The 27,111-nt window shown below is 45.6% G+C and overlaps 1 protein-coding gene across 1 annotated transcript in view; it reads right to left on the reverse strand.

The window, feature by feature from the left end:
• LOC138488874 (dynein axonemal heavy chain 11-like) overlaps positions 1-27,111 on the reverse strand; it is a 2,478,284-nt gene that overhangs the window by 2,233,214 nt on the left and 217,959 nt on the right. The window contains exon 6 of the mRNA XM_069616234.1: positions 18,709-18,869. Coding sequence (XP_069472335.1) covers positions 18,709-18,869 — 161 coding nt within the window. The remainder of the gene's footprint in view (positions 1-18,708; positions 18,870-27,111) is intronic.

Genomic DNA, 27,111 nt, shown 5'->3' on the forward strand with positions numbered 1-27,111 from the left:
CAGGATTGGGAACAGGTATCAATTTTTTCACTATAAATGCCATTATTGCTACACATCATACTAGGAAACAACCTCTATATGTAACGTTCGTCGATTTTAAGTGATTTCACAAGTCTATTTAGAGAACGGTAAAGTCCAGTTTTATTAGTAGGTTGAACAGGGATGAAGGAAGATGAAGCTTGGCTGAGTCACACCAGAGTAGGAAGAGATTAAGACATTTTGGAGTTACTTTAGACAGCAATTAATTTTCTTGCTAGGAAGGAGAATTGTGTTTTGTGAAAACTTTTTTTTCATAGTTTTGGAATCTATTTTGTTTTGTGAAGTTTGTTTTGGGTATCAATTTTGTTTTGTTGAACCAATTTCTTTTCTTTTCTAGGAAAGGCTTTTTTTGGTGGTATTAATTGCAGTGTGGGAGAATGGTAATGTAATGCTGTACATCAGGGAAGACATCAATCTTGATCCATGACACGTACCTCAAATCTTAAGATGGGTATGAACATTATACAGAATTATCTGATGATGCACACAGACAATCTGCCTCCTCCTCCAAGGGTTGATGGAAGAGATGGGTTGTATGGTTAGACTGATGGTGATAATGAGGAACATTTGGAGCAAGAGAAGGAGAAAGAAAGGGAGAAAGAGGAGCACAAGAGTGAGGGGTGTTATAGGAGGAAAGGGACTAGGAATTTGCAGATGAGCGTGTGGTGGAGGAAAAAAGGGAGGTGAAGCAGAATGCAGGTGAGAGGGTGGTGTCCGAAAGGAAGGATGGGGGTCAGGAAGAGGAGGAGTCACTAATCCCAATGAGAAAGCAATGCAGGCTGATGAGTCACTCCTGTTACGCTCACCTAGTTTCTGCAGAGGCGTTGGGGCACGGTTGCAGCCCTCCCTGAACTTGAATCACCCCCTTCAGGCCTCTGCCTCAGTAGAAAAGCTGTGAGCGGTGGTACTTGGTGATACTGCTCCTGCATGGAGATAACAGTGTGTGAGTGTGCCAATCTGTGATTGCTGTACCCCTTGAACTCTACAGCCCATAGTACGGTTTCTGTGAGCATACGCCGGCCCATAAAGCTCACCTGTGAATTATGGAAGATAAGCTCTCCATCTTGCTACTTCTGGCAGGGGGCACATCGAATGGGATCTAGTTCCTTCACTGATCCCTGATAAGGATTTGTCCAGTCCAGCTATGACTATGCTTCTACTTATGATTGGTAAGTCTTTCGTGAGCTCTTGTGATGCTGTTCATTCTGTTTAATGTCTTTATATGTTGCTCCTACTTATGTCCGCAATAATGTCTCTCTTCTGTTTTCTTCCCTTACATGGAAATGCGGCCTCAATGCAGCTGTGAGACGTGGCCGGATGGAAGATGGATGCTGCCGCAATGTTCGAGAGCAGGTAAGTGATGGTTTAAGGAAAATTGCAAAGTATGGCAAAGCGCAACCTTAAACTGACTGTTTTTCCGATGTCTAACCTTGTCTTCTGTTTATCCTTGCAGGCTCTGCTGTCGGCGATGGAGCGTGTCAAGCTGCGGTGCCAGGATGAAGATTTTGGCGTTCCAGAAAGTGTAAAGATGAATACTTGGTTCGCCGAAGAGATGTACTGGTAAGAACAGCTTCCCCCAGTTGGTAAGTATGCTGGCAGGAAGCAGGATGTCCAGAAAGCAGGATCTTCAAAGGTAAGTTTGACCTCAGGCAACGGTCAGCGTTAGGCTGCTTGCAACTGCAGAATAACAGGAAGTGTCTGTCTTGAGGATCGAGGCAGCTTATATAGCTGAGATCATGGGCATGCCCATTAGGGCCGGCTTACCAGCCACACCCTGCCACTCCTAGAGAGTGAGCACGTGCAAAGGCAATCCATAAGCAGCCACACCCAAAAATACACTTGGGGCTGCTTAATGGATGGAATGTTCAAGGTTAATCCATCCTGCTTAATGGATGGAATGTTCAAGGTTAATGCATCTGAAGTGCTAAGTCCATAATAAAAGCTTTTTGATGTTAAATGAATGTCCTTGTTTACTGTTGTTCATGAGCCTTGCGACAAAGGCGCCAGGTCAGTCTCCACCCAGGTCTCCTGTGCATGCGACACCTGCATGCCTGTGCCCCTGACTTCATGACCATGACTGCACTCCCCCTCAAGGCCCCTATCAAGGGTGGTTCTCCTCCCGGTCCTGGTTTGGTGGGATTATTGCGATGGAACTGGCTTATTAAACGCGGAGCATGGACGTGTTCACTGGGTTCCCAAGTTTTGTCTTGAGGTCTGTAACCTTTCCAGTCAATTAGGTAATACAATTTTGATCGAACCACCTTGGAGTCCAGGATGGATTTGACTTCATATTCTAGTTCTACGCCTTTTACTTGGGGCTCTGGCGGAGAACTAAGCCGTATATTGGATTTCATGGGTTTGAGGAGAGAGACATGAAATATGGGGTGAATTTTCATGTGAGATGCTAACTCCAATTTCATGGCGACAGGATTGATTATGGACTTTATAGTATAATTTCATGGCGACAGGATTGATTATGGACTTTATAGTATAGGGCCCAGGTATCTTGGGCGGTAAGCTCTTGGCCCCTTCAGGGGAATATATTTGGATGCTAACCACACCTTTTCTCCAAACTGGTACGGGGGAGCTTCCTTCCGATGTCGATCAGCAAACAGTTTTTGTCTTTCCTTAGCCTTGGTCAGATGCTCTGTCGCCTCCTTAAGAACCTGAGTGATGGTTTTATGCAAGTTTTTTATGGCTGGCATTTCCAGGGTATCGGGTGGATCAAATACTGATGTCCTCAGATGTCATCGGTTCACAGTGTAGAATGGAGTTTGCCCTGTGCTTGTGTGAACTGAGTTGTTGTATGCATACTCAGCTATCCAGAGTATATTTTTCCAAGAATCCTCAGACTGTTGCAACATACACCTGAGATATTGCTCTAATGTTTGGTTGGTTCATTCAGTTTGCCCATCAGTTTCAGGTTGATGGCTTGTGGACAACCGGAGATCGATTTTGGCAATCGTACAACACTTTCTCCAAAAGGCAGAAACAAATTGAGTTCCACGATCAGATACTAATATTGATGGAAACCATGCAATCAAACAATTTGCTCGAGGAACACAGAAGCGAGAGTTGACGCAGTTGGGCGTCGGGATGAAATGGGCCATTTTGGAGAATAAATCAACGACTAATATGGTTTGTATCCATTGCAGGATGGAAGATCTGTGATGAAGTCTATCGACAGGGTATGCCAAGGTGCTGTCGGTACTGTTAGGGGATGTAGTAAGCCAGCTGAGTTCTGTTTCTGAGACTTGTGTTGTGCACAGACACCACAGGTTTCAATAAATTGGGCAATATTTTTTTGCCTGGTTGGCCACCAGTAGTTTTGTTTTACCTTAGCCTGAGTTTTGGATATTCCTGGGTGTCCTTCCAGTAATTAATCGTGGTAATTTGTGATGATTTGCTTTTTCAGTTCTTGGTCTTGGACATATAATGGTCCTTGGAAATATGGTAGATTGTCTTCAATGGTGTACTAGTCACCTTCTAACAGCCATTCCTGTTCTGTTGATTGATCCATCAGGGATTGCAAACTGGTTCTTTGGTCATCCACAAACGTGGTGGCACCCATTCTGGTTTGAATCCTTTCCTCTGGAATTATGGTCACGGGGTCGGCTGCTGTAAAAGCCTCTTTTTTTCACTCATGTGTGATAGAGCGTCTGCTTTCCCATTGTGTACTCTAGGTCTATAAGTGATAATAAAATCGTATTATGCAAAAAAGAGAGCCCAACAAAGTTGACGCAAGGATTGTGCTTTGGCGGTTTTCAAGTATTGCAAGTTATGGTGATCCGTGATGACAGTGACCGCATGTCTTGCCCCAAGAAGGTAATGCCTCCAGGCCTTGAATGCTGCTTTAATCCAGTAATTCCTTATCTGTGATTGCGTAGTTCAACTCGGGGGCTGAAAATTTGCGGGACCAGTAAGCAACGGGGTATAGTTGTCCTGTTTCAGGGTCTCGTTGTGACAATACTGCTCCCACGGCTATTTTTGAAGCATCTGTCTCAACTATGTAAGGTAAGTCTGGTCGTGGCTGTTGAAGGACTGGTGCTGTACTGAATGCTAGTTTCAACTTCTGGAAGGCTTCTTCAGCTTCTGTCGACCAATGGAACTTTTGATTTTTCTTTAACAAGGTCATTGGATGTAAAATTTGTGAAAACCCAGGTGTAAACCGACGGTAAAAGTTGGCGAATCCGAGCACGCTTTGCACTCCTTTCGTGGATGTTGGTGAGGGCCATTGGAGGATTGCATCCACCTTTCGTGTATCCCTATGTAGGCCGTTTTCCACTCGTCTCCCTCTTTTACTCTTACAAGATGGTATATTCCTCTTAAATCCAGTTTTGTGTAGATATGAGCATGTTTCACTTGGTCCAGGAGCTCTGGTATAAGAGGTAAAGGATATCGATTTTTTACTGTGATCTGATTGATGGCTCTATAGTCGATGCAAGTTCTTAAGTCCCTCTCCTTTTTAGGCATGAAGGATAAGGGCGAGGAGGCAGAAGACTTGGACAGGCGAATGAAACCGTTCGACAGGTACTGATCCAGGTAAATTCTAAGATGCTGATTTTCCTGTTCTGTCAGACCGTAAATTCGGCTGCAAGTGATATGGGCTCTGGGTACAAGATCTATTTGACAATTATAGGGTCTCTGGGGGGCAGACCGTTGGCTTGCTCGTTTTTGAAGACATCCTGGTAATCTTGGTATTCAAGCGGTAAGGAGCTGATGAGGCCAAACACGATTCCTTTCTTCGATTTCAGATTGGTGTCATCTTTTTTGTAACATGTGTTGGCACAATCATGAGGAAATGTCAGAACTCGTTTTCCCCAGTCGATCCTAGGATTGTGGGACTCCAGCCAGGGCATACCCAATATCATCTGGAACTGAGGAGCACTGATGAGATTGAAAGTAATATCCTCTTCATGCCTGTCCTGACACAGAAGCTTGACTTTCTCTGTGTATTGTGTCACCGGGCCGGATGATAGCTGAAAGCCATCCACAGAAATGACATTTTCCGATTTCTGCTTCTGTCGGAGAGCAAGTCCTATTCGGAGAGACAAATCTTGGTCAATGTAGTTACCCACAGCTCCACAATAAATATATGCCTCCAAGGCATGTATTTTTGATGGTTGCTTATGATTCACCAAAAGCAATGGAAGGACTAGATGTGAGGTCTGTACGGATTCCTTTTTCATGCTCGACAAGCGGACCCCTACACTTGCCGGGCATTGGTGCTTCCCGAGTTCTGTTCTTCTTCATCAGTTTTGTCTGTTGCCCCAACTGTTTCTTGGATGGTTTTACTGGGCAGTCACGGAGGAAGTGACCTGATTGTCCACAATATAAGCAAAGCTGTTGTTGTCTTCTTTTTTCCCTTTCTGCTTTGGTAAGGGGACTTCTTAATCCACCAATCTGCATTGGCTCAGACTGTTCATGTGGTTTAGTCTGATTCTCACAAGGTCGTACGTAAACTGACCATCCCTCTGATCTAGCTCGATCCATTTTCCGATTATGCAACGTATGATCGAGTTGCACCATCAAGTCTATGTAGTCCGTACACCTCTCAGGGGGATTCACCACTTGCGCCAACACATCCTTAAGTTCTCCATGTAACCCTTGGTAAAAGAGTGTAGTCCTCTTCTCTTCTGGCGAGTTGGTCTGGGCTATGAGATGGTTGAAGTTTGCAAAATAGGTTAATAGATCTTGACTCCCTTGTCCGAGTGACAACAACTCGTTGTCCAGAGCTAGTCCTTGAGTGTGACGAGAAACAATTTCTCCATCTCATGTTGGAAATTCCCAAAGTTCCGGAGTAAAGGGTCATGTTGATTTACCCAAGGTATAGACCAGTCCGCCGCAATACTCCTAAATATGAGAGTACAAACGCCACTTTGGCTTGGTCATTAGGAAAAGCTCCTGGTCTGCACAAGAAATGAAGGAGACATTGGTTCATAAATACAGCGAACTTGTTTGACTCGCGGATGAAACTTTCGGGAGGGACTAGATGCACTGCTCCTGGAAGAACCACCTGAGCCGGTGTTGATTGTTGTGGTGTGGAAGAATGAGAAGAATGGGTCACTCCAGGCAGTGGAACCTGTCCTGCTTCTGCTTGTAGCATTTGTCTTGCCAATTCGTCAGTTCTTTCTCCAGTTACAATAAGATCCCTCCGTAATGCATTGGTTTCCTGTCTTGAGGCATGTACTTCAGCCTGTAATTCCCTTAGTAAGAGGGCTAACTGATCTGTTTCTGAAGTTTCCATAACGCCCAGGCAGAGAATATTAGAGGCTTCGCGTTCTGTTACGCTTACTTGGTCTCTGCAGAGGTGGTGGGGCATGGCTGCAGCCATCCCTGAACTTGAATCACCCCCTTCAGGCCTCTCCCTCAGTAGAAAAGCTGTGAGGGGTGGTACTTGGTGATACTGACGTGGAGATAACAGTGTATGAGTGTGCCAATCTGTGATTGTTGTACCTCTCAAACCCTCCACCCCAAAGTACGGTTTCTGTGAGCATACGCCGGCCCATAAAGCTCACCTGGGATTTATGGAAGATAAGCTCTCCATCCTGCTACTTCTGGCAGGGGTGAGTCAAATGGGATCTAGTTCCTTCACTGATCCCTGATAAGGATTAGTCCAGGCCAGCTGCCACTATGCTTCCCCTTATGATTGGTAAGTCTTTCTTGAGCTCTTGTGATGCTGTTCTTTCTGTTAAATGTCTTTATATGTTGCTCCTATTTATGCCCGCAACAATGTCTCTCTTCTGTTTTCTTCCATTAGATAGAAATACAGCCTCAATGCAGCTGTGAGACGCGGCCGGATGGAAGATGGATGCTACCGCAATGTTCGACAGCAGGTAAGTGATGGTTTAAGGAAAAGCGTGAAGTATGCCAAAGCGCAAACTTAAACTGACTGTTTTTTCAATGTCTAACCTTGTCTTCTGTTTTTCCTTGCAGGCACTGCTGTCGACGATGGAGCATGTCGTGCTGTGGTGCCAAGATGAAGATTTCAGCATTCCGGAAGGTGTAAAGATGAATACTTTGTTAGCCGAAGAGATGTACAGGTAAGAACAGCTTCCCCCAGTTGGTAAGTATACTGGCAGGAAGCAGGAGGTCCAGGAAGCTGGATCTTCAAAGGTAAGTCTGGCCTCAGGCGATGGTGAGCGTTACGCTGCTTGCAAGTGCAGAATAATGTGAAGCTTTTGTCTTGAGGATCAGGGGAGCGTATATAGCTGAGATCGTGGGCATGCCCATTAGGGCCGGCTTACCAGCCACAGCCTGCCACTCCTAGAGAGTGAGCACGGGCAAAGGCAATCCATTAGCAGCCACACCCTAGAATACACTTGGGGCTGCTTAATGGATGGAATGTTCAAGGTTAATGCATCCTGCTTAATGGATGGAATGTCAAGGTTAATGCATCTGAAGTGCTATGTCCATAATAAAAGCTTTTTGGTGTTAAATGGATGTTCTTGTTTACTTTTGTTCATGAGCCTGGCGCCAAAGGCGCCAGGTCAGTGTCGACCCAGGTCTCCTGTGCATGCAACCCTTACATGTTTGTGCCCCTGCCTTCATGACCATGACAACCCCAGAGGTACATGGGAATATATAGGTTCCTGGGGGTGTATTAGCAGCAACGGCTATAACTGTCAAATACCCCATGTGCCAGCTGACCATCAGAAGAAGTATGATCTTTGCCACCAAATCGATGGACACAACTGTCCTCCTGAACTACCCGTGGTGCTGAAACTCGGTATTATATCAACTTTCTCTACTATCCACTCTTCACTTCAAACTCCTTGCTCCAGCTCCTTACCAAGAGGCCACCCTGTTTAGCTGATACTTTGAGCTTATAAATCCCTGTACCCCCTAATCTCAGGTTGGGATTCCTGTGAGGGTCTGCATCCATGCACGTGAAAGAGTGAGAGGTTCTAATTGGCTGTGCCTAATTACTCGACCTCTGTGTGCTTTGGGGGCAGACCAAGCCTTTTAATGCCTGACCCAACATTTTGGTGCTACAGGTCCAGGAAGTAGGTACTCGTGCTTCATGTTTATTTCACAGGAGGATGAGCACAATTGAAGCAGATTTGAATTTGTCTCTATTCCCCTGATTGGGGCTTAAGAGTTGTGTGCTTTTGGGAACGAACATCAGCTTTTCAGGTGGATTCGCCGTGAAAGTGACACAGGAAAAGTTGGTGTGTCTCTGATTTTAGGATACTCTGTTCTGCCTTTGATGTCTGTGAAGGCCTGCCCTGCAAGTGTTGTAAGAAACTCTGGTGCACCCCTGAAGCCTGCGTGGGCTCACTGAGCATGAGCCAAAAGAAAATATAATGTGACTTTGATGTCTGAGCGAGCAGCTGGAGCGTATGCTCTAAGAAAATGTATTGCGCCTCTAAAGTCTGTGCAGGTGTTGGGTACTGGTGCCGCAGGGCTTTGATTGCTTAGCAAAATGGTTTTCTTAGCTCTTATTCCTCTACTCTAGGAATACATACAGGAACCGGTTTTGGAAATGGTTAAACCATTATATTGCACATTCAATACTGTTTTAGATCTCCCAGTATCCTAGCTGTTTCCTTTTAATGGACAGTTTTCTTAAAGGGTCTCATGCGATGATCCCCTAACAAGAACTAAACGTAGGTGACCAGGAGCTCCTCCCAATACAATACACAAGTCCATCATCCACTAATTCGGTAAGGCAACCACCCCCCATGCTCACTACTCTAGATGTACCAAGAGTCAGGCAAGGGAATTTGTCACATAGGAAATGCAATCTGAGCCTATTTCAGGCCCATCCAAACTCTTTGCTTCTTTATGCACACACAGGACACTGGCAAGCAGACTACCTTCGGTCAGGCTTTTCCTAAGTGCTCGCTGCAGCAGGTGCACCTCCCCAAACACTGCTAGCTCACCTTCACTCTATGCCAAAGGCTTCCTAGAGTCTGCACCCTGCAGGTCGTTTCAAGCAGGCACTGACGAGGCGCAAGAATGTGTTTCCCACATGGGCATCTCTTAAAGGGCCATGTGATCCCTCCACCCCACATTCCCTACTCCCAGGCACAATCAGGGAACTTTGTCATACTTGAAACATTCTTAAACTGGTTGAGCGATAATATAAGTGTTGTTATGCCACACTCAGGAAATATTTGATTCTTTAGAGTGTGATTTCCTATTGATATAACTAGACTGATGTTTCATGGGTAGGAAGTTTATATATCTAGTTATGATATACTTATAGGAATCTGCAGGCATTTCCTTACTTTAACATCCAGTCCTGCTCATGCGTTTCCCTAAGAAGGGTGATCATACTGGGATGTGGCCTTTCATTGATGGTACTACATTTGTGTCAAACTCCGCTGTAACCGGCTGTATATCAGTTATGTCCAATTCCACCTCCCCTTCTTCCTCACCTGTTTCTTCAGAGGAGCTTCCGCGTTGACGGGGCTTTCTTTTGGTCTTCTTTTTTTTTAAGAGGAATGGTCTTCCGCGGTAGGAAGCCACCCTGATTCCCTGATACACAGGCAAGCCGTGGACCCCTCCTCCGCAGAGACCACAAGAAGAGGAAAAAAAGCAACAGCTTAAAAAAAACCTCTTCTAGCGGATCTGTGATCTGTATCAGTGCGATACCGGTAGGCAGGATTCGTTCCGGTTCTGATGATCGATGGGATGGATGGAGTGGCAAGGTGTCCCAGGATGGAATGACCCGAGAGGTGTGGATGCAGCTGAGAGTACACTGAAGACGAGGAAGCCTGGAGAGTGAAGCAGACGGGCGAATCCAGAACAGCAGCGTGGAGTAAACAACCTGATAAGGAAGGCACTCAGACTTCACCCTGCAGCGCGGCCCGAGGAGCAGGAACGCTACAGAGAAACTGGTGAACCAGACAACGGAGAGAAGAGGGAAACGGAAAGCCTGTAACAGGGAAAGACGAGAAGGAGAGAAAGGGTGAGAGGGATCAAGGAGGAGAAGATAAGGGAGGAAATGGAGGAGCGCGCGGAAAGGGAAAACCGCAGCAGAGTCCACAGAGAACGGTAAAGAGCGAGAAGGGCTCAGTCCCGGGAGAAAGGCAAGAGGAAACAATGTAGTAGGAAGCGGAGCGGAGCGGAGCGGAGCACGGCAACCAACCGAAAGGCAAAGTTGCAATGCGCCGAACCGGAAACAGAGGCAGGGCTAAATAGGAATACAAGACAGATCAGAAAAGACTAGACCGTTAACCAGGAAGTAAGAGGGTTAAAACGGAACATTCTAATGGCAGCGCCAAGCATTCCAAAGACGCCAGTGGGACCTGTGGACTGGCGGAGGCGTGACAGTATGCCCCCTCCCAAGGGATACCCCACCCGGTTTGCCAGGAAAAAGCTGATGGAATCTTTTCACCAAAGTAGGGGCATGTACAAAAGAAACTGGCTTCCATGAATCCTCAGAGCGAGAATAACCTTTCCAGTGGACCAGGTATTCCAAAACGACCCCTTCTATAACGGGAGTCTCGGATGGAAGCCACCTCATACTCCACTGGAGGAACGGCAGAAGGAACTGAAGTGCGGGGTAATGGGCGAACAAACAGGTCCTCACAGTATTCCTTCAGTAGTGATGAATGAAACACTGGGTGAAGCCGACGCATGTGGCGAGGCAATTGAAGGCGGAAGGCAACAGGGTTAATCCGGTGGGTGATGACAAAAGGACCCAGGTATCGGGGGAGAGCTTAGATGGGCATAACCACCGGGGTAGATACTTGGTTGACAACCATACTTTGGTACCCTTTTGCCAATCAGGAGAAGGTAGGCGTTTGCGATTGCACTGAGTGCGGTAGCGAAGGCCACTTGCTCGCAAACTCTCTACGGAAACTTTGTGTGCCTCTGTAACGGTAGATAGCAGCTGGTCAACAGAAGGGATAGGAGAGGGAGTAGAAAAAGACAAAGGAATAAAGCTGGGATGGTAGCCATAAGAACAGAAAAAAGGACTGAGTTTGGTAGCACTGTGAGTAGCATTGTTATAGGCGAACTCCGCTGTGGGTAACAGGCTCACCCAGTTGTCTTGCTGTGAATTGATGAAGCATCGGAGATATTGTTCTAGAGATGCATTAGTCCTCTCCGTCTGTCCATTGGTCTGGGGGTGGAAACCAGATAACATAGCCCTCTCTATGCCTAATCTTTTGCACAATTCTTTCCAAAAATGGGATGAATATTGGGTGCCCCTGTCGGAGATGATCTTATCCGGAGTGCCATGTAATCGGAAGATGTCCCGGGCAAACACTGTTGCCATTTTTGCTGCAGTGGGTAAACTTGCCAGTGGTGAAAAATGAGCCATCTTGGTGAAGCAGTCCACCGTCACCATAATGCAAGAGGATCCCTCCGAAGGCGGTAGTTCCACTATGAAGTCGGTCGATATAATGCTCCAAGGCCTCTTGGGCACCTCTTTCTGTTGTAAATATCCAATAGATTTTTGAGTGCAATATTTTGAGCGACAGCAAACAGGACAGGAATGTACATATCTTGTGACTTCCTTCGCCATCCAGAACTGACGACTCACCAAATCCAGGGTGTTCTTTACTCCCCTGTGTCCTGCCACTGGGTCATCGTGACACCATCGTAACACGGTGAGCCGCGTCTGGGAGTTGGGTAGGAACAAGTGTTGCTTGTGGAAAGGTAAACCATCCTTGAACACCAAGTCTTTAGAATACATAGATGGAATTTCCGAAGAGGACGAGGCACTGTGGACCTTCTCCAAGAAGGAGTCGATGGTATAGATGACTCTGGTATCAGGAAACATGAGACTGGGTGTTTCCAACTGAGATACGCCAGGGTAAGGCTTTCTTGAGAGGGCATCCGCAAGGATATTCTTGGAACCAGGTAAGTATGTCAGGGTGAAATCATATTGAGCGAAGAAATGGGCCCACCGGGCTTGTCGGGAGTTGACGCATTCTATACTCTGTATGGCTTTGAGGTTCTTGTGGTCTGTTCTAATTTCAAAGGGATAGAGACTCCCCTGCAACAGGTGATGCCATTCTTCGCAAGCCGATTTCATGGCCAACAGTTCCTTTTCCATTACAGAGTAATGGGTCTGACTGTCGTTCTAGGTCTTAGTCAAGTACGCGATGGGATGCTCTGTACCGTCCTGCTCCTGGAGAAGAACCGCCCCTAGGGCAGCGGCAGAGGCATCTGTCTCAACAATAAACCTCGCATTTTGGTCAGGTTGACGGAGTATGGGAGCAGTGCAGAAATCTGTCTTCAAAAGCTGGAAGGCTTGATCAGCCTCTGTGGTCCAGGAAAAAGGGGATGAGGATTTCTTCAACAACCGTGTGATGGGTAGTACTCTGTCAGAGAAGCCCGAGATGAATTTGCGATAAAAATTCGCAAGCCCCAGAAACCTCTGTACTTCTTTGACGGATCCAGGCGTGGGCCAATGTAGAATGGCATTGACTTCGGAGGGATCCATCCTTATGCCTTCCAGAGATAGGATGAATCCAAGGTAGGGGACTTCAGAAACTCGGAAGACACATTTGTCAGGGTTGGCCTTTAAATGATTATCCTGTAGCCTTTGTAGTACTTGGTGAAGATGAGTAGCATGTAATTGAGTATTCTTGGAAAAAAACAAGATGTCATCTAGGCAGATGATGGTACAATGGAACAGGAGATCCGAAAAAGTTCGGTCCATAAAACGTTGAAACACTGAAGGAGCATTCACTAAACCAAATGACATCACACAATACTCGAAGTGACCGAATGGTGTGCATACGTAGCAGATGGTAAGCTTTTCTGAGGTCAATCTTGGAGAATATCTGGGCTTCTTGTACAGCCTCCAGGATGTCTTTGATTAGGGGCATGGGATACCAATCCCTGATGGTAACCTGATTAAGTCCCCTATAGTCTATACAAGGCCTCAGTTCGCTCGATCCCTTTTTGGGAACGAAAAACAGGGATGCCCCGGCAGGAGAGTGGGAATGACAGATGAGGCCGTGTTGGAGATTAGAATCCAGGTATTCTTTAAGCACCCCTTTCTCCTGTAAGGACAGGGAGAACATGCGAACGAAAGGAACAATGGCATTTGGTGTCAGATTAATGGCACAATCTTCCTGCCTATGGGGAGGTAACTCTTGAGGGGCCCCATCCTGAAATACCTTCTGGTATTGACCAAACTCTTTGGGTATATTGATAATCTTCACAACCTCCCTAGTTATGGAAGAATCTGGAAGGGTGTGGACCGTGGCTTGTTGGTTAATTGAGGAACAGGATTGCCGATAAAACTCAGAAGAGAACGAAAGCTGGTTCCTCTTCCAGTCAATAAGTGTATTGTGCTTTCTTAGCCATAATAGTCCCAGGATAACGGGGAAGTGAGCCGCTCTGATATGGTCAAATTGAATTGACTCGGTGTGGTGGAGAATCTTCATTACCAGTGAGGAGGTGGTAAGGGTGATGAGACCAGAACTCAGCGGCTTTCCGTCGGCTCCCTCCACCTTTTGGTCTTCCTCTTTTTCCAGCCTACCGATGCCGGTCTTGTCTGCCCACACAATGTCCAAAAAGCATCCTGCGGCCCCACAGTCCAGCAGGGCCAACACCTCACAGGTCTGACTTGGGAGACACAACTGGACTGCTATTACCATGGGCCGGTTATCCTCGGTGGTGTAGGCTGGAGAGATAGACAGCGACACATAGGGACTTGGGAAACCCCCTCGGTAACTTGTCCCTACTGGTTCCGAGGGGTGGCGTTTCCCGACCGTCGGGGAGGTACATCAGGGCAATCCCTCAGGATATGTTGATTCGACCCACAATACATGCATAGATTGTTGTCCCTGCGCTGATTGCGTTCTTCCGGAGAAAGTGGTCCTCTGGTTGTCCCAATTTGCCTAGGTTCTTCCTTACTTTGACCGGTTGGAGTGGAGGTGGACGCGCTAGGTTCCAATGGAATAGGAAATCCCTGGTTCTTTCGGCGCTCTGAATGCCTTTCAGATAGACGGAAGTCCAACTGGAGGACTGTGGACCAAAGGTCACTAAGTGTAGCTGGCCTTGGAACCCTTGCTAGTTCGTCCTTTAGGTCCTCTCTTAGTCCCCGACGAAAAATGGTGAATTGTGCGTTTTCTTCCCCACCTGCATCAGCAGCCACCCTTTTGAAACGTGAAATATAGGACAGCAAATCAGAATTACCTTGACGTATATCCAAGAGTTGCTCACTAGCGACCACGGCCGTTTCCTGTCTTTCGAAGGCCGTCTTAAACTGGGCTGTGAATCTGGAATAGTCCTGCAACAATGGACTAGCACTAGTCACAAGAGGAGATGCCCAGGATAAAGCATTCCCAGTTAAGTTAGAGACCAGAAACCCAATGCGGGCACGGTCCGTGGGATAGGTCTGGGGTCTAAATGTAAAGTGGATTATGCATGCTTCCATGAATTCCTTGAATTTATGGGGAGACCCATCGTATTTGCCACAAGACAGCGGCATGGGGGGTAAATCGCTGCAAGACTGCTCATAGCGATCGACTCTATGTCTAAGGGCAGTGTTCTCGGCCTTGACAGCCTGTAATTCTTGAGTCAAGTTGTGGACTGCGGAAAGGAGTTCCTGGACTTGTTCTGGAGATGCCATGATCTGGTCTTTTTGGCGTTGCAAACTTTCAAACTCCGCTGTAACCGGCTGTATATCAGTTGTGTCCAAGTCCACCTCCCCTTCCTCCTCACCTGTTTCTTCAGAGGAGCTTCCGCATTGACGGGGATTTCTTTTGGTCTTCTTTTTTTTGTGAAGAGGAATGGTCTTCCGCGGTAGGAAGCCACCCTGATTCCCTGATAAATAGGGAAGCTGGGGACCCCTCCTCCGCAGAGACCACAAGAATGGATGGAGTGGCAAGGTGTCCCAGGACGGAATGACCCGAGAGGCGTGGATGCAACTGAGAGTACACTGAAGACGAGGAAGCCTGGAGAGTGAAGCAGACGGGCGAATCCGGAACAGCAGCGTGGAGTAAACAACTCGTTAAGGAAGGCACTCGGACTTCACCATGCAGCGCGGCCCGAGGAGTGGGAAAGCTACAGAGAAACTGGTGAACCAGACAACGGAGAGAAGAGGGAAACAGAAAGGCTGTAACAGGGAAAGCAGAGAAGGAGAGAAAGGGTGAGAGGGATCAAGGAGGAGAAGAGAAGGGAAGAAATGGAGGAGCGAGCGGAAAGGGAAAACAGCTGCAGAGTCCACAGAGAACGGGAAAGAGCGAGAAGGGCTCAGTCCCGGGAGAAAGGCAAGAGGAAACAATGTAGTAGGAAGCATAGCGGAGCATGGCAACCAACCGAAAAGCAAAGTTGCAACGCGTCGAACCGGAAACGGAGGCGGGGCTAAATAGGAATACAAGACAGATCAGAAAAGACTAGACCTTTAAGCAGGAAGTAAGAGGGTTAAAACGGAACATTCTAATGGCGGCGCCAGCGCCAAGCATTCCAAAGACTCCAGTGGGACCTGCGGACTGGCAGAGGCGTGACAATTTGAGAGTAACATTTAGACATATCAGTAACTATTTTGTCCAGGTACAAATGCTTATCTCAGGGAGAAACATTAGTGAGAAGAATCCCTTTGAAAAATGTAAGCCTTAACCGGGCATAGAATGGTGTGTATACAGTTCCCCTCATCAAGGTGGCAGCTGTCCAAATTGCAAGCATGCAGTAATCAGAAAAAAAACAATGGCTCCAATCATTTCCGAATCACAATCCTGCATTCCTGAGGTCATTCGTAAATGAGAAAGAAGAAAGAGTGAATTGGAATGGAGCGCCATAACAAATTTACTAACATGATATGTACCTTAGCGTTTGTTAACTTTTTACATTTTTTTTTTACAAACTACAGATACTTAAAAGAATTGCACGCTGCTTTTTCAAAAATAAAAATCCACCACCACTTAAACACAGTATAAAAACAGTTATAAGTCCCAGGTAATTAATAAATGGACAAAGTCAATACTTAGGCATATGCTAAACAAAACAGTGCCCCAATATCCTTTCCAAGAAGGAGGACATGTTTTCGCAACATGTGTCGCCTCTGTTTTTGGCAGAGCAGCTTTGCAGGAAAGAAAGAAAGCATGTACCCTTCAAGCTATATGCAGCCAATCAAATCGAAGGAAAGGACACATCTTTTACCTGATTCATGGAATTATTTGCGTGTAAAACGCAGATTTGCGCACCATTCTGCCCGAAAATCCCCATACCTCAAACCTGGATTTTCGGGCAGAATGGCGCACAAATCTGCGTTTTACGCGAAGGTAATTCCAAGAATCAGCGCCCTTGTCTTTGCCAAGATTGCAAATGTTGACAGGTACTGTATGTATTCTGACATTTAAGTTGTAAATTGAAACGTTTAGAGAAAGAAGCCATGTGAAGGCATTATGAGCACAATTTTTCCTCTTCAGGGTATATTGTGTCATTTCATTCCAGACAACCCTGCTTCCAGCATTCTTCACAATTGTTAAGGGTTCATTTGAAATGTCAAGTTATCTTTTAACTCTGAGCGAAGCCCAGACATGAGCTCTGGCACGTGGATGCACAAATGGGGACATTCTAGATGTTGCCTTAGTTAAAACTGGAACAACATTACTCCCATAGGGAAATGTATAACTAATAACCTCAAACAAATCATCAGTAGAAATATATAAGATATATGCAAAAAGGTCTGTAGACAGCTGGATAGGTGGGATCCTCCATCATTGGCTTGGGGAGTTTGGCTAAAAACAATGAAATGATGAGCTCCTCTTTAAACCTATGCCTTCATAAATCTTAGGCTTACATGTCTTGATTTAATGTTTTAAAGAAACAAATACTAACACTAGTCTACTCATCATCAATTTTAAGTTTACATATCCTGATGTAATGTTTTGGAGACCTAAATACTACCCTACTCAAATTCCTTTGGCGGGTAAAAGGGCAGGTACAGCTTTTTATCATCTCCAAAAATACAAATCTCAACTTGATTTGAGCCTTTCTATATACTATGCATTTCTTGAAGCATAAATCCTTAGGCAATATAGACTTGGGGTTGAGTGTTTCGAAGCCCAAGGAACACCCTTGTTATTTAAAATGAAAACGTCTGATGCAGTTCTAAACGGTTCATGGTAAAATGTGACATCTGAAAACCGTTACTATATAAATATATAAATTCACCCTAAATATTGCACAAATGTATTTACATTCTATTCATACAACCTATACCCCAGATTAGATAAACTGTGCTAAACAAATAACTATGTATTATTGTGATTGAGAGGAGTTCCTCAAAAATAGGCTTGTACAATGTTTGAGAAATTAAAAAAGAATACCACTTACAGGAAAGTGATTGAAGGGGCCAGGTAATCAATACTGAAAACCAGGAGCAGTGAAATTCCTTGAGCAAGAAGGTCGATTGGCAAACATAGATCTGCTTTCAATATTTGTAAATTCCTGCCAAACGACTTGAGGGACATGTCAGACAAACTCTAATCCCACTTCAAAGATCGCTCCACTCTTGATTCCTAGTATGCAGGATATTCTCTGGGAAGATGCACAGAGTCAGTTTGTGTCTCCCTGCTGGAAGACATTTGCATGCTGATGGAGTTGAAGCACTCATTCCTCTTGTCCTATGGGTGGCCCTTGACCCCTTCAACAATCACACCCAACTGGACCACATGGAGTCAGTTGCCCATCTGAAGGTCCCAGTGCTATGTTTGATTAACACTTTTCTAAACCGCTGAAAGCAAAGGATTCTACTTCGGGCATTGCCGTATTGCCAGATAGGCCAATCCAAGCCTGACTGATATTATTTGGGGTCAGAGTATTCAGAAAGAGAATATAACTCTTTCAAAATATGATATGACTGAATGGCTATATGTTATGCGGTTTATAGTCATAATGTAGAAAAAGAAATGTTGACTTACAAAAATGTAGAAAACAATAATGTCGAAAACCTATACATATAATGAAAAGAGTCAATTTTTAGAAAAAAAAATGTTGAAAAAAAAATGTCAATTAGCACTATCAATAAATAAATAAACAAGAAGAGTATCATTTACTAGGGGGGGGTCCCCCAACCCCCTCACCCAACACCCACCGGCCACCCCCCCCACCCCCCACCACCCTCTCACCCCTCATACTGAACACATTTTAATTATATATATATTTATTTTTTTTTTTTGAAAAAATTCTAAAAAGACATTTTGACTTTCTACATTATTGCATTCTACATTATGACTGACCACCATGTTATGCTATTGGGGATTTACAAAGTGCCCCTCTGGTATGTGCATGCCATTGCAGTGTTTGGCGTGCAAAACACTTGGAAAATCGAAAAAAGGTTGGGGAAGGCGGCAATGCAATTGCTTATGGGATATATTAAGTTTCAGATTAGTAAATTACTATGTGGCAACCTCCATCCCAATACGAATACAACAGCACACAGACAATAACAGAGTTCCAACAGAATATTATTTTCTTTAAGGTTGCATTGGCTGGTAATATAATATGAACCAATTTGATTTAGCATTTTATTAAGAGATAGCATCCTCATTTAACACTGTGGGAACATGCCTTGATTCAGCAATCTAAATAGACCTTTTGGGTGTAGGGACATCTAAAGAAATGCAAAGATTCAGTAGCCATGGCTGCATAGACAATGTGTATCAATGCATAGCTAATGATTTTATACTACGCATGTTTCAAAAGACACAATATTTGGTTTTGGATTTGATCCTTACAAAAATCTTTTACCTGTCTGTGAGTGGTGTTATCACAAGTCGTGGTGTATTCCCAAGATACTCATAGGAATATTGAAACTGTGCATCACAAATATTCACAAAGCAATCCTTCTGGATATCATCCCATCTGTGGCGTAACTGCGATAGCCAGGCAAATGCTTGTCCATTGGAAACCTGTAATTATATGAGAGGTAAACAAGAACTATTTAGAACGTTGCTACTTCCTCAAGCCAACAATGACATGTCATCAGAGACGGGGTCTTAAGTAACACATGTACAGACATTTGAACTCTGTTGGTAGAATTATCTGGAATGCAATATTATTGAAATTGGAAAAACGTCCTCTGCATTCTTTTCCTGGAAATTCTCTCATTAAAATATGAATGTATTGAATTATTTCGCAGATAAATAAAATCTTCCAAATACTTAATAGGGGGTGTGGGGAGGGCTCAATTACTTTGCTGGAAAATACAACCTTTCATACTTTACAGTTATTTTTTTTTAAAGGAAATGTCAAAAAGATGGCAATCAATACTGCAATTTATAGATGCATTTTATAGAGTTCCTGACCCTCACCTAACACTCCATCACCTGGGTCAATCACCACAATCCGAGAAGTGGGGGAATAGCCTTGATAAATCTGTCATTAGTCATTTAATTAAAGAAAAAACTTTTCAGGTGGCTAACAGTGTGACATAGGGTAAGGATATTTTCATGTTGTGACTGTTGGGCCAAGCAACCTCCCGCATTGTTATGTGAGAAGGCCCACGTTTGGGCCTAAACTAAGGGGAAGTGACGTGGGACTAGGGAGGGGGCGTGAAAAGGGAAGGGGAAGTGGGCTGTTACTGTTACAACGGTGTGGAATAAAGATGTGTGTATCCCACTGTTGTGTTTGACTCTGTCATTTATCCACAGACCTCCCTGCTCAGGCCCACGCCATTACTAAAACTGGACCCCACCGGTGCTGGCAAATCCAATAACCACGCACATGTGGTTTTGAGAGGAGAGCCTGCAGTGTTGCAACACCGGAGGATGCCATCGGGCACATGTCACGTGCGTTGGCGCGCCACCTAGTGCAGGAAACCTCGGAAGCAGGTGTGAGGTATGGAGGGGGGGCTAATGCCCTACAAGCAGTCAAAGGCACATGGACTGCATGGTGAGCAAGGCCCAGCAACGCCCCCCCCTGAACAATAGAGATCAATGTACAGATGAAAAGAGGGTTAAGAAGGGTGCAGCACAGGAGCACTGGAAGGCCCCACCTCTAAGGGTACAGCCACATTCAAGGCTACCACACCCGGTACTCAAGAGGTGCTGACCCCCAAAGATCATAACAGCCCTAGAATTCCAGAGTAGGAACCACATGCAGATAAAGGGGCAGGAAGACTCCCCACCACACCATGGAACCGGAATAACGCTCCCAGGGTGCCACAGTACACACACCATGTCAGGAGATGACATTGCATCCACGTGGGGCTGTGGCGCCTCAGGTCCCACCCTCCCCTTGGGGGGAGGATCTCAAATATTGCATTTATCACGCGCCTTCGACATACGTGATACCAGCAAATGGGGCCATGATGGACAATCTGTCTTAGAGATTTCAAATTCTATGTAGGAGCCATAGGGGTCAGTGAAGACGAAAGACTCAAACACACCGTGTCTATGGCAGTTGGGCCATCGGTCATAGATATAACAGGTGAACTACTCAACCTCGAGACAGCATCATTCCAGGACCTACACTCAAAATTGTCAGAATACTTCACACCCCATACCAACATCGATTTTGAAAGATACATCTTTCACACTACGTGTCAAAACAAAGGGGAAATCCCTTGACAATTTTGTTATGAGACTAAGGATTAAGTTGAAACACTGTCAATTTCATAGATACTCTAATGAAGAGGCCCTATGATCCCAAGTCATCGCCGGATGCAACTCTCAAGCATTCTCCAAGAAACTCCTGCAGAAACAAAAGTTACTGGAAGAAATCCTAGCCCTGGCTCGCATGAAAGTGATGGTAGAATCCCAACTGGGCATGGTCACAATACAACCCAAAGTCCCTGACCCCGACACTGTCAATAAACTATAGGCCACTCCAAACCTGTCGACCAGACGCTCAGAAGCCACGTGCTTCAGATGTGGATATGAAAACCCTCACACTGGGAATTGCCCAGCTCTAGGTCAGAAATGCGCCACATGTGGCAGCAACGACCACTTCAGGGCTGTTTGCAAAAACGCACCCTTACATACAGTCAGCAGACGATCACTCAGGGAGAGACGAAAGATGACAATGAATCCAGGAGACCGAGGTGTGATCGCAAATACAGCAGATCTGAGATCTGAGAGGAACATCGACCACCTGAAGGCTCCAGACGCAGTGGCCTCAGATGCTACGTCCTGTATATCGAAATGAGATCGCTCTCAAGCAGTGACTCACCCTCGTCGGGTGAAGACCAACCCAAAAAATGATCATGTTGCCCCTGAATAACAGCGCAGCAACCCAATACAGTCCAGTTCTCATGCTCCAAGTAAACAACACCCCTTTGGAATTTCGCATAGACACGGAGGCGAATGTCAACATAATCAGCAAAAAGGCCTACAATGCACTCTCCAAGGCCCAGAAGCTCAAGAGATTTACCGTCGTCATCTATCCATATGGATCCACCTTGTCACTATATTGCAAAGGCGTCATCACAGCCCTGTGCACCCACAAAGCCCACACGGTGACGATCCCGCTGCATGTCCTGAAAACAGAAGTGAATAGCAGATGCATCCTCACTTTTAAAATGGCGGTGGAAATGGGTCTTGTACATTTTATATACCAACTTATGGCCCACAAATACTTTGCAAGGCCGAAGACATTGAAGCAGCATTTCCAAACTTATGTAAAGGACTCTGAAAGCTAAAAAAACAGGAAAATCCAGCTACACATCAACCCTGATGTGAAGCCAGTCGCTCAACACTACAGGGGCATACCCATCAATATACAACAAGTCAAAGAAGATATCAGCAAACTCTTGAAACAACAAGCCATTGAGCCAGCAACAGGACCCACCCCATGGGTGTCACCCATCGTACCCATCACGAAGAAATTATTGGACGGCTCCATCAGCCTTTGCGTGGACATGAGGAGGGTGAACATAGCAATAGAGCGAGAAAGGCACAAAGCGCCCAGGATCACTGACATGATCCATCTATTGCATGGCGCAACATTTTTCTCTAAATTGGACCTCACAAAAGTCTACCACCAGCTCGAAATTGCCCCCAAATCACGGTACATTACCACTTTCGTCACTCGCATGGGTCTGTTCTAGTACAAGCAGCTTAGCTTCAGCATCTCGTCCATGGCAGAAATCTTTCAAGAGGAACTCCAAAAAGTCATCCGCCACATCCCTAACTGCCTCAACTATTCCAACGACATCCTTGGTTTGGCAAATCAAAGGAAGAGCATGACGCAGCCCTACACCAGGTCTGTGCGGCACTCGAAGCAGCGGGTCTGACTCTCAACAAAAACAAATGTGAGTTCAGGGAGGGCTCGCTCAGATTCTTCTGACACTTATTTTTTGAAAAAGGGATGCGCCCGGCCCAGACAAGGTGGTGGCACTGAACAATGCCCAGCCACCTCAAAACATCTCAGAACTTCATCCTTTCCTGGGACTCACAAGTTACTGCTCAAGATATCTCCAGAATTATGCAACGGTCAGAAACCCTCTTCGTCTAACCATGAGGAGGGACCAACCCTTCGAGTGGTTGGAAGACTGCCAGCACGCCTTCGAGACCATCTGATAAAACGTCTCCAAGTCGGAAGACATGACTTATTTCTTTGCAGAAAGGAATACTGAAGTCATAGTTGACGCCAGCCCTGTGGGTCTCGGGGCCATACTAACGCAGTGAGACCCTGACATACCACACCAACCTGTTCATAGTAGCTTATGCCAGCTGCAGCCTTACAGACACTGAACAGGCATACTCACAGGCAGAAAAGGAAAGCCTGGCAGAGGTATGGGCCTGCAAGTACTTCCATCTCTTCCTATATGGAAGGCATTCACTGTCAACACCGACCACCAGGCACTTCTGACGATCTACAGAGTCCCAAAAGTGAAAATGCCACCAAGAATAGCGCAATGGGCCTGAGGTTACAGGACTACAAATCTGACATTGTACATTATCCAGGGAAGGAAGACAACCCCGCTGACTACCTGTCAAGTCACCCCATGGGGCAGCCCAAGCGTGCCCCTCTATTGCTGATGCGCACATCAATTATATTATCCACCATCTACAGCCCCTGCCGGTAGATTGGAACACCCTTGGAAAAAGAATCAGAACGGGCCCTGCCCTCGTGATGGTGGCTCACTATATCAACACTGGAAAAGCGTCCCACTTGAATAATCAGGCCACAAATGAGCTGGTATCGGTGAAGGACGACATAAGATGCTTGGAGCTAGTGAAGGACAAACTGATGGTCGTGGATGAGCACATCATGATGAAGGGCTGCAAAGTCATCATCCGAGAAACGCTAAGCGATAAGACCATCATGCTGGTGCGTAGTATCCACAAAACGCCTCCTACGAAGCCATAACCTGGGTGCACTGTCTGCACCCAGGTTGCGCAGCCCCGTCACCCCAACCCACTGCAGATGTCCCATGGATTTCTTTGGACCTCTACGAAACGGAGCATACATACTTGTATTAATTGATGAACACTCACGCTTTCCAGACACCCAGCTGATAGAATCCACAGCAGCTACCTGTGTCATACCCGCACTAGATTGCATGCTATCAATATACCGGATACCAAAGATTATAAAATCAGACAAAGCCCGCCTTTCACCAGCCATGACTTTGAAAACTTTGCACGCTACCTGGGGTTCCAGCACAGGAAGATAACACTGCGATGGCCCCAAGCCAACATTATCATTGAAAGGTTCATAGCCAACATCGTCAATAGGCCATTTGAGCAGGCTTTGTACCAACTCCTGCATGAATATCTACACACCCCACACAGCACCACAGGGGTCTGCCAATCCAACCTCATGGTCCGCAGAACTGTGAGAACACGACTGTGCCCCAGGCTCTCAAACAAGAGCACACATCGCATCTAGAACAACAGTCCCGGGCTCAGGATCAAGAAGAGAAAGAGAAAATGAAAGACAGAGCAGACTCCCAGCGAGGAGTGAGAGAGGGTGACATGGAACCAGGAGATCACATACTAGTGGGCCAGCCGAAAGTTAGAAAGGAGGACCCCACTTTTGCGCCTGAATGCCTGGTCATAACCAGTAAAAAGGTACCATGATAATGGCATGTGGGGACCAGCAGCAGTGCATAACGAGAAACTCCTCCCACTTCAAGAAGCTCAAGCACCCCATGCCTGCCGTCTGGGAACACTCGTACATCAGCCAAAATGACCCATTCTCAGAGGACTCCTATCAAGGGGATGGTGAGCAGTGCGAGGGAGAGGCCAGCAGTGGAGAGCTGGACGAATGACCACCTGTGAAGGGACCAGCCCACCGACATGACCTCAACAATGTCGCATAAAGCCTCAGAGACTGATCGAAAAAATGGGGTAAATCGTAAGTTGATCCGCCATGCTAAAAAGGGGGGGGGTGTTATTTTGTGACTGTTGTGCCAAGTGCCCTCCCATATCATTAAGTTGGAAGGCCTACGTTTGGGCCTGGACTAAGGGGAAGTGACATGGGGGTAGGGAGGGGGCTGGAAACGGGAAGGGGAAGTGGGCAGTTACTGTTACAACAGTGTGGAATAAAGACCTGTTTATCCCACTGGCCGTTGTGTGTCCGACGCCATCATTTACCCCAGGCCTCCCTGCTTGGGCAGTCCCCCAGAGCACCTAAGGCCAGAGTCCACAGATATGTAGGGATTCAGTACTCTGACAGCAGGATTTATACCAGTTAATGGGGCATAAGGTATTAGCAACATTTACATATTCGGGCAGCACCTTCTACACAGAACAGCCCTTCTATATTTGAGTAGCACAACTGGAACCAAGGCATATTTGATTAGCAGCCCACTGAACAGCCTCTGTATATTTTAGCAGCAGCTCTGGCTTATTTGAGCAGCACCACTGAAGCATTTGCACCTTTGAACAGCTTTTGGCGCAGTGGAACTCTAGCTATCATGCAGAATAGCACTGTCTCAGTGAGCAGTTCTGGCATATCTCAGCATCAGCAGGTCTACACTTGTGAGCCTCAGCATATTTTGTATCAGTTGCCCAGACATATTGTAGCAACCATCTCTTCATCAGCACTGTTAGCCAGTGCAGGATGGTGAAGGGTGGCGAAATGTAATCAAAATTCCTAAAGAGGAGACTTGTCCTAACACCAAGATAAATGCTATTACCAAAATAAAGTCTTGATGATATGAAAGCATTTACCACAAAAACCTTATGAGGAAAAGACAACAATGGTAGTATGTCTTTTAACCACTTCTAAGGGAATAAAGATGTGCAAGCGACCAAAGTAACCTGTGTTGTTAAAGTTAATTCATCATCCATTAGAATACCCATTATGCGTTCTTAGTTGGAGCTGGCAAGGCAAGGGCCAATTGCTGGGGTCAGCACATTGGGCACCAGGGATTTCGCTCATTGTTTACTTCAATCTTTTCCTGGATTGATTTTTAAGCAATCGATTATTTAACATCCAGCATTTAATTGAGATGAGACAATCTTTTAGTCTATTAGAGGTGGTGCATTGATCTTCAGAAAGCTTGATGAAGAGTTGAGTATCAACATAATTTACATAGAATATACTACTGGCTTTAATGTGTTGGATTAAATGTGTAAGGTAAACATTGAAAAGGAGAAGAGAAAGCGTAGAGCCTTGTGGTACTCTGCAGGTTTACTGCTTCAAAGAGGAGGTGTAAGGAGGAGTTGAAACCACTTGGAATCTGTCACCTAGAAAGGAATTTAAGCCAGGACAGACCCTTCTATGCCTAGGTGGTTAAAAAGTCTCAATAGAATGTTCTGTATCACTATTATTAAATGTGCCACACTGGTGCAGAAGATTGAGTGCTTTTGCTTGGCCACTTTCTAGTTATTTTCGGAGCTGGTCAAACATGAGACTTGTTCCCAGCGGGGTGGAGCACCCTGGGTGAAAGTCTAGTGAACTGTGTCCAATGAATTATTGCCTTTTTTAAAGTACAGACTTTGAGTTAATGCTGCTCATTATGGGCTTTTAATCGTTCCGAAGCTACAGTGCTCTGAAGGATCTGAACCAACCTTTTTCCAGTATTAGCTCAATATCAGTCTAAAGAGAGGTATTAAACAATTCAATGACTTGGAAGAGGTTAATAATATATAATGTATGGCAGCAGAAAAGTATGTCTAATAGGTGGAACATGAATGCATGGGTTCAGTGGGTCATAACCCTCCCTGGGGAAGATGTTGTCTCAACCTGTAGATTAGAGGATGGATGTTAAATTCTTAGAGATCGTATCTGTATTGTAAGTTGCCAAGTTTTCGACTATCTCCAGTGAGGGTAGTATATCCACTAATATAGCTTCTGGTGTTGACAGATCCCTTACCATTTCAAATATGTATAAAGAAAGATGTGTACATTAGAAGTGTCGCATTTCTGGAACATTCTGTTTGGCTTTGCAGACTTTCTGTTTATAGATTCTCAGATGCTGTCTTATATGGGTTATATGTACGGTGCCAATTATGTTCAAGATTTCTTCCCTGGATGTAAAGAGAAAACACTCCTGGCGAGAACCATTTTAGAGATGTTTCTTCAGTTTCCTACTTTTGCTGTTTTGCAGAAGCTATAACGTCCAAAACCTCTGTGATATGTTCATTAATAGGTACTGCCATTAATCAGTGTTGCAACCTTGTCTGGAATAGAGTGATTTAAAGTAAGCAGCTGTAAACCCAAGTGTAAGTCAAAGTTAGTGGAATGTACCTGCTTGCAAGCACTAAAGTTGTAAGTGATGGCTTTTGGGAATTTATTGCAAGAAGACTTTACTACTAGAAAGCTGCAGCGGAATATAACTAAGCAAATTAATGACCAACTCTAATAAACAAGTGAGTTGTGAAAGCATGCTCCAATGTATGGCCTGCTTGGTGTCTAAGGTAAGAGATCAGTGGACCTAGGCCAAACTCACTTACAAAATCAACTAGGTGCACAGTGGTGGCATCAGTTCCACCTTCAAACCAGACATTGAAATCACCTAGCATGAGCTGGTAAGCAATATCTTAACTAATACTTCTGCAAGAATCTCAACAAATCTAATTTTAGACCGTATGCAAATCGGGCTTGGTCCCACCCCGCAAGCTCGGGCTGGACTGCCCATTCTGGGGTGGGACCAAGCATGATTTGAATATGGTCTTTACCCTTCTGTAATGGCTTGGCAAGTGAAGAACAATGGTCTGGAGGGTTACCCAAAGCAATGCCATAGGTTAAGATTCATTC

The sequence above is a fragment of the Ambystoma mexicanum genome, chromosome 9 (genome assembly GCF_040938575.1).
Source record: "Ambystoma mexicanum isolate Mex_15411 chromosome 9, UKY_AmexF1_1, whole genome shotgun sequence".
Lineage (NCBI taxonomy): Eukaryota > Metazoa > Chordata > Amphibia > Caudata > Ambystomatidae > Ambystoma > Ambystoma mexicanum.